This window comes from Amphiura filiformis, chromosome 19, assembly GCF_039555335.1.
Source record: "Amphiura filiformis chromosome 19, Afil_fr2py, whole genome shotgun sequence".
Taxonomy (NCBI): domain Eukaryota; kingdom Metazoa; phylum Echinodermata; class Ophiuroidea; order Amphilepidida; family Amphiuridae; genus Amphiura; species Amphiura filiformis.
In genome coordinates, this window is record NC_092646.1 from 8,532,316 (window position 1) to 8,545,526 (window position 13,211).

Genomic DNA, 13,211 nt, shown 5'->3' on the forward strand with positions numbered 1-13,211 from the left:
CACCCTCTATGGAAGACATGACCCTTATCTTCCACAAAGGGAGTGTGAATTTCATTTGCTACCTGAGTGGGTGACTCCATTTGAAATCTACAGCCCCTATGTGGGAGATAAAGATCATGTCTTCCATAGGGGGTGCATGGATTTCAACTGGAATAGTCCATTATCAGGCCCGTAACCAGGGGGAGGGGCGAAGATGGCAGATGCCCCTTCTCTCAATCGCTGATTTTTGATTGGTCAAAAAAGGTCAAATTTTTTAAAAACATCCACTTTTTCAAAATCTGCCCTCCAAGTCCTCTTTTTCAAAATCAGCCCCCCCCCAAATAAATCCTGGTTACGGGTGTGATGTAAATGTTTCTTTCTCTTGTTATTTACAGATGGTGATGTGAAAAGACGAATACAGCCAGCAATGAGAAGCAGGTAATACATTACATAATGAAACTATTTATATATAACCAGGAGTTAATGCTAACAAGCCCTATCTGCAATAGCTGCCAGGATAAAGAATGTTTCTACAGGGCAGCTGTTCCAGATAGGGCCTTCTAGCATTAACCCCTCATTACACAGTCTTGAGATTTTACACTCAAGCTCTTTTAAGTCTTGGCATCATTAACTCTCCATGCCGGTGTCGACTGCAGACGACAAATTTATATTGTTTTTTTTTTAATTCAAAAATTTCAAGATTGTAAATTTTCATGACCATATTTGGATTCAGCATGAAAAATGCATTAAGATGAGTACAAACAAACCTAATAATGGTTCAGTGGTTCTTAAGATAACTCATGATATTTTGAGAAAATATCTCAAAACATGGAAGCCTATGGCTAGCACACACATCATTAAATGTCTGTGGGAAACTTGTTTATACATTATCAATTACATTAATGTATATCTTACTGAACAAAAATAAAGAGCAGTACTTTGTTGAGCAGAAAAAAAATACAGACTGCACCGCACCGTTCTTCTCACTATAAATAATTCTGCACTTTTTATTAAAATTTTCGATGCAATGGCGTATTAAAATGCATTATTCAATCGCAACCAGAATGGGAATTAACAAATTTTGATGTGCCTCCAGTATAGAGTTTTTGGTGCAAATTGGACTATTCCATTTAAAATCCACATTACCCCTGTGGAAGATTTTAGAAATATCTGCCGTAGGGGGAGCATGAATTTCAAATGGAATATACACATTAGTAGCTCCATTTGAAACTCACTCTCCATCGGGGAAAAATTCAGGTTGAATCTTTCTCAGAGGGTGTCTGAAATTGAAATGGAGCTGCCTAATGTACTAATTTGCAGGAAGCAAGTTGATTTTCATTGTTGCTGAAAATGTTTGAGAGAATCAATTTATTCTTGTGAATAAGCTACTGTGTTAGTTCATAGCAAATGAGGAGAACATACATTGTTTTTTGAGCACACCTGTTGACGCTAATCATTGTGAGAATTGTAACGCTGTTTGCGCATCTTTTGTCCTGGGTTTTCTGTTTCACAAAAGTGTTTTACTTCCAAGATCATGTAGGAAAAGACTGCCCCTTATTGTATTATATCATGTATTTTTGAATAAATGAATGCTTTCTTTTCATTATTACTTCTATTTATTAATTAATATTACACCCTTCTTATAGATCTAGAGATGTCTTATTCAAGCGACGCAGGTAGAGAAAATTTTTTTATATAAAGTATACTTTGTGACACTTGTTTTTCCTCATTACAGTATCTTTACTAGTTTTGTTCACACTGCATTAGTGTATCAGAAGTTTATTACATCACTTCATGCTCAATATTTAGCTTTATGTACAAGCAAAATGCCAAAGGTATAGCTTCATCATTTTGTTTATTAGAGTAGGGAATTTAAACTACATATTAAATACATCACATACATGTGCAAATTGTGGTCATTTTGAGCACTTTCACAATTTTAGTGTCAATTTATCACTCGCCAGTTGCCAAGACCACAATTTTAGTTTTTTAACGCTGATGCATTTACTTTTGATTATTTATAATGATTTTAATTTAATATGGAAAAACTTTTCTTAATCTAAGCCCCAGCTGTGGAGCAGCACTGTCCCTAAAAGCCCGCTACAAACGTCACACATGGGTTGGAAGAAGGTACAATAAAATATCGTCATTATTATCTGAATGGTGTTCAGTTGTTTAAACCTGGTAAACCTGAAGTTGAACAGTTTACATAATGGATGTTAACCCTAGTTGAATGTGTACAACAGAATGGGACCATTGCACCCAAGATTGAACCCATTTTAACCCAATTATAATTGACCTGACCCAAGTAAACAAGGTTTATGGTTGTTAACCCTGTTTGAATATGTTGGATGAATGGACCCAGTCAAAAAGTGGTACCTGTTCTCTATCCTGGTTACCCAATCACACGTTAATAACTAAACCTGGTTAAGCAGATTGAATTTGTTAAATCCTAGTTATTTATTGAATTAATTCATTAACCCAGGTTATTTAACAAATGGAATGTATTTATCATATTTTGTCAAAATTATCTGCTAAAACTTTGGTGATAATTGTCAAAGATTGAAAACAAAATGTTCTTTGACTACTAATTACTCCCTATTCCAGAAAAATACAGAACTAATTTTCTTGGATTAAAAAATATTATCCTGTTTTGCCAAATGAAATATAGCTAAATCCTAATCCTTAAGTTAGTTCTAACTGGCAATAAAAGTTAGATTTCAATATTTGGTCAAATTTATGAATTAAGGGCCAAAACATGTTTTGGCTCTTTTTTTTCAAAATTAGTAAAATAGTGAACTTTTTCTTTTTATATCCAGTTAGTACTAAATGAATAATTAGGATTGAGCTATGTTTCATTTGGCAGAATTTAACAATATTTTATTAATCCCAAAAATTAGTGCTGTATTTTTCTGGAATGGGGAGTAGGAACTTAAAAACTTATATTTTTTAATTTAATTTAATTTAGTACATTAATTTAGAGGCTTTTAATCAACCAAAGTCATCAAAAATGGTGTCAACTCATGTTTAATTAGGAATATTGTTAATAAACTTAAGGGCTGGGGTATGAACGTTTGGACAGTATTTATTGTGGGACATTAGAGCACATCAGACATATCGAATTGCATTCTGAATACGAAGAATGTCCTTCTGATATCAAATAATTTTATTTTTTGAAATTAGCAATGTAATACATTTTATGGCAAATCATTAAAATTGATATTTTTGATATTTAACAGTACTTGAAGTAAACTTTATAAATCTGATGATTTATACTTAAAGTGTATGTAGGTGGGATGAAAAGCCGACGATCAATTGAAAATTTTGACCTTTCAGTATTGAAGATATGGATTTTTTCCCAAAACACACACACAAAAAAGGTCTTTTGGGAAAAAATCCATATCTTCAATATAAAAGGTCAAAATTTTCAATTGATCGTCGGCTTTTCCTCCCAGCTACATACACTTTAAGAATATATCATTAGATTTATAAAATTTATTTCGAGGACTGTTATATATCAAAATTTGAAAAATATCAAATTTTAATAATTTGTCATAAAATTTGTATTATATCGTGAATTTCAAAGAATGAAAATTATTTGATATCAGAAAGACATGCTTCGTATTGAGAATGCAATTCGATACGTCTGAGATGCTCCCATGTCCCACAAAAAATACTGTCGATGCCATAAACGCTCATTCTAGATCCCTTAAGTGCAATAGATATTTTGCCACTTAAATCAACTCAGCACTAAATTAAAAATAATTTTCTCCAGAATATAAACTCAGGATATTACGCTATGTATTACAAATTAATTTAAACTATTTCTTTTTCTTTCAAAGAAGTCACTCAGAAAATATCCAGCGGCTTCATAAAATTATGTTAGTCTGAAATTTATGTGCCATTATTATCCCATCATGAATCAATACTAACAATGTTTTGCCCTTTTCAGCGGCACATACATGTGCAATACCACCCGTTAACCCTAGTCAACAATAATAAATCCTAGTTAAACCAAGTTTCTTACATGTTACTAAACCTGTTGTATATCCCCCTTAGTTACGGAGCCTCCCCGTTGCACTATGCTAGTCTTCTCCAGCGAGACACGTGGGTGCGCAGGCGATGGGAACACAGGTGCTTTGACGTCCGTCTGTGTTTTAATTCTATTGTGTCGTCGTGGTTTATATACTCCTCCCCTCCTCTCAAGAGAGCCAGTTAGGTCAAACCTTTTAAACAGATGTGTGAATGAAAATGGGAGATTTTATTTTTTCATACAAAAATTGAAAGTAGCAGATATTTTTTATTATTTTCTTTATTTAACTAGTTATATTTGCCAATATTTCAAATTGAATAAACTGGATGTATCAATTTTTCATCTGTAAAAAAATAGTTTTGGTTTTGGTAACAACAAGAATTTCTACTTGATCTCATAGAATATCAGTTAATAATAATATAATCCTTTTTTTTATGTGGTGACTCTTGATATTTTTATGCAATGTTTTGATATTACAGTCTGGAATTCATCCTAGGTACATACACTATTAGAACACATAAGAGTTATTGTTTATCTGCAAAGCAATACAAATTACACTGGTTTTTATGGTGCATTCACACACATGTCATGTTTACAATGTTTGAAATGACTGGCCTCTGTGGGCTCCACTATTTATGCTTGGAGTGAAGAAATTAGGCTGTTCCAGGTGAAATCCTTACACCCCCCTATGGAAAACATGACCGTAATCTTCCACACAGGGAGTGTGAATTTCAAACGGGGCTACCTGAATGGGTGACTCCATTTGAAATCTACACCCTTGTGTGTGGGAGATTAAGGCCATGTCTTCCAAGGGTTGTATGGATTTCAACTGAAATAGCCTGATTGGGAATGGACTTGGTCTGAGTTGGGTTTGAAATCAGAAATGAGTAATTCCTCTATTTTACAGATTACTTGTAAAAAAAAAAACAATTTTGAAATTATTAACACATGTATGCTCTACCAACAAACTTCCAAGTTTAGCTTTTGTGTTACATACAAATAAGCTTACTTGAACTGTAAAGGACAACAATTTGAAATCCAATCATTCATTTTTTTATTAATCAATACAGTAGTCTGCGTCCAAGAACTATGTATGAGTCGGAAGGGGAAAACCCACCCTTTAGGAAACGCTTGGGCAAATTCAGGTTTTGTACCAAATCATACTAGAATAAGGCATTTAATGTGCTTTGTTTGAAGCATCCATGTGCTTTATTTGAATTGACTGTTAGCAAGGGCACAATGTGTAAGAGGTGTAGCCAACTGTTACTCCCCCACGAGACGAGCAAAGATTTGCAAGTTTCCCCTTTCCATTCTATTGGAGTTGTCCTTCACAATTGCTCTCCTTGCAACTCCAGGTCGCCAAATAGTACCCTACTTTTAAAGTCGAGAGGTAATGTTATCGTGAAAATGTGAGTGGGAGGGGCGATAGAATGTTTAAATATTTATATCAAAACGTGTAACATGCAGAACAACAACAGTGCATACAAAATTATTTAGAGGCACACTGCATGAGCGACATGCAAAATAGCAGAGATGGTACTCCTTAGACCTGCCTTGTTGATCACAACCATCAAATTTGGAGTTTTGGAGTGTAAATTGTGATTCAAGACAGCTTAGGGTTGCCCCTATATAATCATCATCCCAGCCTCCACTCGTTTGCGTAATTTTCTTCAGGAGGGGGAAACTGGCCCCACCCCATAACCAACCTGTCATTTAAGGGGGGCAAAAGGCAAGTCCCTGAAAGGGGTTATTTAACATCAGCTGCCATCTATTCTCCTCAATTGCACCTGAAAATATTTCCCAGATAGGGCAGTCCCCCCCCCCCCCCCCACCTTACCCTCCCGCTCAACCACCTCGCCTCTGGCTACACCTCAGCACGGCATATAACAATTAACATAGCAGCTAACCTGACTGGCTTTATTTGGAACTTTTGAAATATTATTTGTGTTTAATTTGACTAATATGGCCCAAATATTATAAATATCTTTAAAAAAATTAATTAAACTTACTTTGTATCTCTGATATTTAAGATCACCTTCATATCTCTGATATTTAAGATCACCTCCATTTTGTACACAAGCAGCTTTCTTCTTAAAGTCTTTTTAAATTGTATACTAAAAATAACTCCAGAAAAACGTATTACATATTTTTTTTCTGTAATAACCATTGCTGTAACATACATTGTACCTGTATACAGCATGCAGAATTTGATCAGAGAATGGATTCAAACATTTGGCTTTTCCAGTTGCTATCCATACACCCCCTATGGAAGACATTTATGTAATCTTCCAAACATGGAGTGTGAATACCAAATGTGTTTACCTGAAAGGGTGACTCCATTTGAAGTCTACTCACCCTGTGATCATGTCTTCCATATAGAGGTTTGTGGATTTCAACTGGAATGGTTCATTTTTGCTAAATTGTAGAGAAAAAAAATGTCAAAACAAATTACTGGTTAGTATGGAAAATTGCCCTACACAAGTCTTAAGATGCCTATTAAAGGATCAGTGGTTGTTCATAATTCATTATGAAACATGCTGCATGTGACAAAATAAAATAGAAAGTGGGGAAAATTAAACCATAAATGAGATCCACACTTACCCTTTTTCAGGGTGTACCAAAAGCATGCTTTCTTAACAAACTATGATCTTTATTAAAATAAATAACAAGGACAATGACCAGGTCTCACCCTATACCTTCATTCCCTATGAATTGTGAAGGCATGAGTGTTTAATATTTAGTGATTTTTCTTTCCTTTTTCTTCCCTGAAATTTTGTAAATGCATGCATCAGGCATGGTTTCTAAAAGCTTTCCTTGTTCCTTTAAAATTTAACCACCTTTATCTTTGTTACCTTCATTGTGGTATTTCATTCAGGAATAAATAGTAATTATTATCTGAAGTGAAATATTTTGAGAAAAAAACACTAAAAAAATTAGTGAAGACTTTCGGATTATTTGAGGTAATTTTGATCATGACCTTATATCCACTTACTACCTTTAGACAAGATTTTATTTTTGATGATGATGATGACGACGACGATGTATGTTTAGGAAGAGCAGCATTATGATGATAAATATGACCAGAGAAGATGAGAATAAATGACACGGTGATATGATGTTGCAGGAAAACTCATGGAATTTGAGAAAAACAGTCAAAGTCAGTGAATTTGAGTGGCCCAAGAGGGTAATTTGTCATTTTGGCATACATGTCACGTATACAGTGTATGACTCCAAACTGTACTACAACCATTGAGCTATAAGCTGAGTTAATATTTTATACTTTTGGATCCATACGCTGATATAACCTTGGTAAATTGGAAATATTTCTCATGTAATTTTGGGAATTTGTTAGGGAAAAACTCAGGGCATTTTGTTCTTGTGAAATGCTGAGAACCCTTCAATGTTGACTGTGAAGACAATGATGATGAATAAATTGCCAAATAATAGTATAGCAATTAATAGTATTTTACAAATATGAAAATAACTATAATTTGAATGATTTGGAATAGTATGTTCAATAATCTACCCATCAGTTGCCTGCTGTTCTATGAGCAGAGTCTGCCCTTATTTTCTGTTATTTATTTATATCAATGTCAATATAACAATGAGTGTACATGCATGCAGAATTCTAATCACCTGTCTTGTATTGTGGATTGTGCTTGTCTATCAGTATATGCACGCAAGTGTGTGCATTGATGAGTATTCGCAGTAGAAGTGACGTAATTAATAGATTAACTACCATAGCAATAGAGGAATACATTTTTTGACTATATCGCCCTGCACTACGACGTTCAAGTGGTACCTATGCATTGAACCATAGATGTCAAGGAAATGCTGATCACTCGCACCTGTAAGATTAGTATCTTTGAAAAAGAGCGGTATTGTATTCAATCTATGATTGCAGACATACACAGAAGATGAGTGCAACTTGCTTGTAGTGCAGGGCAATCTACTCAAAAATTGTATTCCTCTATTGCTATGGTAGTTAATCTGACTATTGCATCACTTCTACAGCTTAATTGGAATGTAGAACTCAATCTTGTGAATTATGGAAACACTGTTATGGTCGATACTTATACTATCTTATGTTTGAAACTATATAGATAAAACTCTTAACTCTCTTTCTCTGAGTATGGACTTTTTGTGTTATATTCTTGTTATGCATAGTGTCTGCAGAGATGATATAATGTGTAGGGGTATAACTAACATTTTGATATGTATGTGTAATATTTCTGTCGGCATGTTTCAAAGTACATGGGGGGTCAGGATTATTACACATTTCCTATAGGAAAGCTTAGACTGAAAAAGAAGAAATTGTTGTTGGGCAGGAATAACCTTCCTTGTATCATTGGCCCCTGAATATGTTTAAAGCAAAACTTCCTATTTAACCTCTTGGCAGTTTTATTTTAAACATGTTCAAGGGCCACAAGTACAAAGGAGGTTTTCCTGCCCATTGAATTTGGGTTGGAATGGTTATGACAAAGGGCTGTTCCATTTGAAATCCATACACCCCTACGAAAGACATGGCTGTAATCTTCCACACTGGGAGTGTGAATTTCAAATGGGGATACCTGAATGGGTGACTCCATTTGAAATCCACTCCCCTATGTGGATGATTAAGGTCATGTCTTTCAGAATGGGTGTATGGATTTCAACTATAGATAATAGCCCAAATATCTGCTCCCTCAAGAAAGCAACATACTTGTTACAACTTTTTATTATAAATTTGAGGCGCATAAGGCAATTTTCTTGAAATTAAGAAATGTTCTAAGCAAGTTTTAAATGCCTGCAAGATTGGGGGCAAAGTACACCAATTATTATTACTTTTGTTTGAAGCAAATCTTACATACTGCTTTCATAATATTTCATTACTTTTTTTGTTTTGGTATTTCATGGTTTTAGCAAATAATCAATGCAGTTTAAGGGCAAAAAATTACTATACTTGCTCTGGAATATGAACCTTTTGCCAATATTTTGCTTTAAAAAAATTAAGTATTAATGATTGTTTTAAATTTGTTCACCAAGAACGCAAGGGTGCCTTGCTTTTGCATGCTTATATCTTGATCTCAGATGGGTCCAAATATCATAATCAGTACACATGTGCAATAAATTAACTTGGAAGAAAGGTCTTTGTAGTGATTAAATAATTCTAGTGCCAGTATTATCTGTATACAGGGTGCAAAAAGTAATTTCTTTTTGAATTCTTAAAATGGCAAAAATGGCAAAACTCTGAAATAGGTCTTAAATGATTAACTCTTTCATCATTAAGCAGAGATATAGTAGGCAAGTACATGTAGGTGCATATAGAACAGGGTTAGTACTAGTCTCTCATATTGGAGGAGGCTGGGTGTCCAGAAAAATTATTAATTTGGGAGCTCTCCACAGAAGATATCTTGCACTTCCCATAATGCATTTCTCACATTTAAATTTTCTATACTGATGCTATCTAAAGCAACATGGGTCGTTAGTGACGAAATGTACCTCAGTGAACAGAGCACATCCAAATTTTGCAAAATGTTTATTTCTCATTATAGACCAATGTTTATAGCCAGTCTTTTTTCAACATGAAAACAAAGGAAACCTTATAATTGACGACAGAATTAAAAAGACTAGTTTGCGTCTGACGTTGGGGCAAAGGCGCGGCGTGATTGGTTGCTGACCTGTGCAGTACAGCATTTTGGTCTAGTTGACAGGACATCATACGCAAACTAGTCTTTTTTAATTCTGTCTTCAATTGTAAGAGGAATGTCATTTCCTGTAATGAGATGATGTGTCATGTTGCAAAGGATTCTGGGAAGGGTGAGATATATTTTCTGGGAGCTCTCTACTTGGGAATTTGCCCTGAATCCAAAACATGGGCTATGTATTCCAGTAAAATCCATACAACCTGCTATGGAAGACATGGCTTTAATTGCCCATACAGTTGGTATAGACTTCAAATGTGGTCACCCATTCAAGTAACCCCATTTGAAAATCACACTCCCTGTGTGGAAAAGTAGGGTCATGTCTTCCATAGATGTATGGGTTTCAACTGGAATAGCCCAATATTGGGGTGAAAGAAGTGTGCAAGAGGGACTTGGGCCAAACATGCTATACTGTGTTCAACCTAATAGTGGCAAAACTCATAACATTGTGGATTGATATAGAATGGTGTGCATGTAGCTTGGCACAGCACATACGCTTCAAGTGCATTTTGCTTAATGTGACTGGTGCACACTTTATGTGAATTTACACCAGCGTTAAAGTTGGGACTTTATTGGCTGGCTCATACACTAACAAAAGCCTAAGTTTTGCCAGCTTTAGGTTGAGCAGAGTATATAGGTTTAGCAGAGTAGAGTGCTAACCCTGTTTCAGAAATGCGCAATGTTGCTTGGTAGGTATATAATCTAGGTAGTTGCGTATTGGTAGGTAGTGTTGTGCACATACATGCATAATAAACATTTTTTGTAGAAATACATGGGCACCAACAATTACTCACATTTCATAGTGGTGTAAATTGCAAAATGAAAGTCATTTTAATTTCTGTCAAATGAATATGTGGAGCTGCAGGGTATAATATTTGAATATTTGCATCGTTTCAATTTGATCGATGTTTCTTATATACACACACTTCAAGAGTAACTGAATGATTCCAGCTTGACTGAAAAAAATGAACATATTCTTTAGAATATTTGAACAGGTCAATGATAACAGATTTCACGATGCTTTAAGAAATCATTGTTGTTAATTGCAACATTAGAGGCCATCAACATATCGAGGGCTCAGCACAACAAAGCCTCATCTCCAATTTTTGGTAAAAATGAGATTTTGGTACTAACATTTTCAGAATCTAAAGAGTTTCCCAGTTACAGTGGAGACTTGCATCAATTTGCAACCCCAATAGAGCCATAGACCAGTGAAACATAGCCTTATTATTCAGAGGGCTATGTATACATAGGCCTATATGAGGCCAGAATTTTCTCAAATTGGAGATGAAGCAATGCTGCACCAAGTTGTCGATCAATATTTGCCGTAGAAGTAGTGATGTAACAGGGCTCACTTTAGCGATAGGTGAAAACAAGTTTTGAATGAATTGCCCGGCACTCGAGGTAATCAGATTATCAAAGAATAGGCATAAAGACCTGGATCGTAATTCTATGAAAATTTCACATTATGTCGAGTCAATTTATGTTTTATTCGCACCTGAACGATTATTTTCTTTGAAAAGAACGGTATTGTATTAAAGCTATGATTGCACACATACACAGACATGACAGGTGAAGAGTGCAGCCTACTTATAGTGCAGGGCAATACATTCAAAAATTGTTTCACCTATCTCTATGGTAATTAATCCTGTTACATCGCTACTTCTACGGCTACTTCTATGACGAATAGAGTCATACTATGGTTGCATGTTTAGAGTCAACTCACAGTGCATTAAAACATGCTAGCTGGTGACATATGTACGATGATTATATAAAACATCCCTGCCTAGTTTGCGATATATAATTAGTCAAATTATACCAGCATCCAGTTGCTAAATGTTCAAATTAATGGGCTATTCCATTTGAAATCAACTCTCCCCCTGTTTTAGATTTAGTTAAAGTCTTCTGCAGAAGGAGTATATGAATTTCAAATAGAATAGATAAATGGGTAACTTCTATTTGAAATACTCACTCCAGTTGTGAAGTCATATACAGGGGGAACGCCGGGTTAAAAATAATTAACACTAGCAAATTCCATCTTAAAAACATACTCCCTCTGTAGAAGACTTTTGTTGAATCTAGCACAGGGGTATGTCAGATTTTAACTGGAATAGCCCTAAAGCATGTTTGTGTGTGATACATGATCTGTGCAATTGCAAGAAATCTGTATGTGATTCAAAGTTAACATATCAAAAATGCTGTACAGCAGATATCCTGATGCACTTGCCAGTCCTAATCCTTGGCCCCTGGGTACTTTATCATGTTGAAGGAGGGCTGAACTAGCTAGTTATTCAAATTTGCAATTGGCCAACATCCGTACAAAGCCCTTACCATGTTCTGGCAGGGTGTGGCACCTACACCAAAGTGTTTTTTTAGAATTGTGTTTTTTCAGTTGTGGTATATGGACAACTCAATCAACACAATAGTTCCCAACAAAAGCCCTTTTGTTCACTTCCACAATTTTTTTAATTAATGTTAATCTCCCTCTAAGGCCCTAGACCAAATCATGTCAGTGCATGGTGATGACATCACACATCTAATCCCTTTCACTATGTCCTGGCTAGCTGGTGTCTGGGTAGTCGGTACCTAGGGACACTGGATTACAAGTGACATGTCCATTACATAACATAATTATATAAACCAACCTTTAACCCCCTGGACACTACTGGTCATCTAACAGCATTTCTGATTGGTTGATAACTTGAAATGCTCATTTCAATTGCCAATTATGACTAGGCTTTAAACTATTTATGGTAAAACTTGCATTTGCAGATGATTTTATTAATACCCTCCTTGATTGGTTCAAAATTGGACACAATGTTCATTTTGGCCAATTGGTAGGTTGTTCTCATGGGGTTAATACAATCAATTCATTTATCATTGTCTCAACAGTACACAATCAAGCGGCAACTTATTGGATCTTGATCTGACGGCCAACGCATCTGGGACGATCAACCTTTTTTCACCACCCAATGACACAGGGTCATCCGCAACAACACCGGGGTCAAGTGACTGTAAGTTATACCCTCCTCTGTCCCAACAAAAAAAATGCAGTGAACTTAGGTTAAAAAATCAGGAGTAACTTGTGTTTTTTGTTTGTTTATAATTTGGTTTTTTTTGCTTATTTCTTTTACTGCAGATACATTTTTCTTTCTGTTAACCCCTTGAGCACTACCTGCTGATCTAACATTGCCTCTGATTGGTCAATTACATGATATCTTCACTTTAATCACCAATCAGAATGGAGCTTTGCAAATAATTCACTCCAATTTTTTTTGTGTGGTGAAATTATTCTAACAATGTTGCTGATTGGTCCAATTGATAATGAAAACTTCTTTTTGGCCAATCGGCAAGTAGTTCTCATGGGGTTAACTTGTATGTTTATGTTTTATCTTTTGACGTAAAATGATGTTTCTGGTTTTGTTTTTTGTTCTTTATCATTCAGACTAACACTAAAAAACTTTCTAGACAACAGAAACCACTTTACTTCTGGAACAGCTTTCAGCCTCCAAATT

At 35.2% G+C, this 13,211-nt stretch overlaps 1 protein-coding gene across 1 annotated transcript in view; it reads left to right on the forward strand.

The window, feature by feature from the left end:
- LOC140140877 (F-BAR domain only protein 2-like) overlaps positions 1 to 13,211 on the forward strand; it is a 107,108-nt gene that overhangs the window by 68,527 nt on the left and 25,370 nt on the right. The window contains 3 exon segments of the mRNA XM_072162626.1: positions 375 to 417; positions 2,044 to 2,109; positions 12,589 to 12,710. Of these exon segments, the coding sequence (XP_072018727.1) occupies positions 375 to 417; positions 2,044 to 2,109; positions 12,589 to 12,710 (231 nt within the window).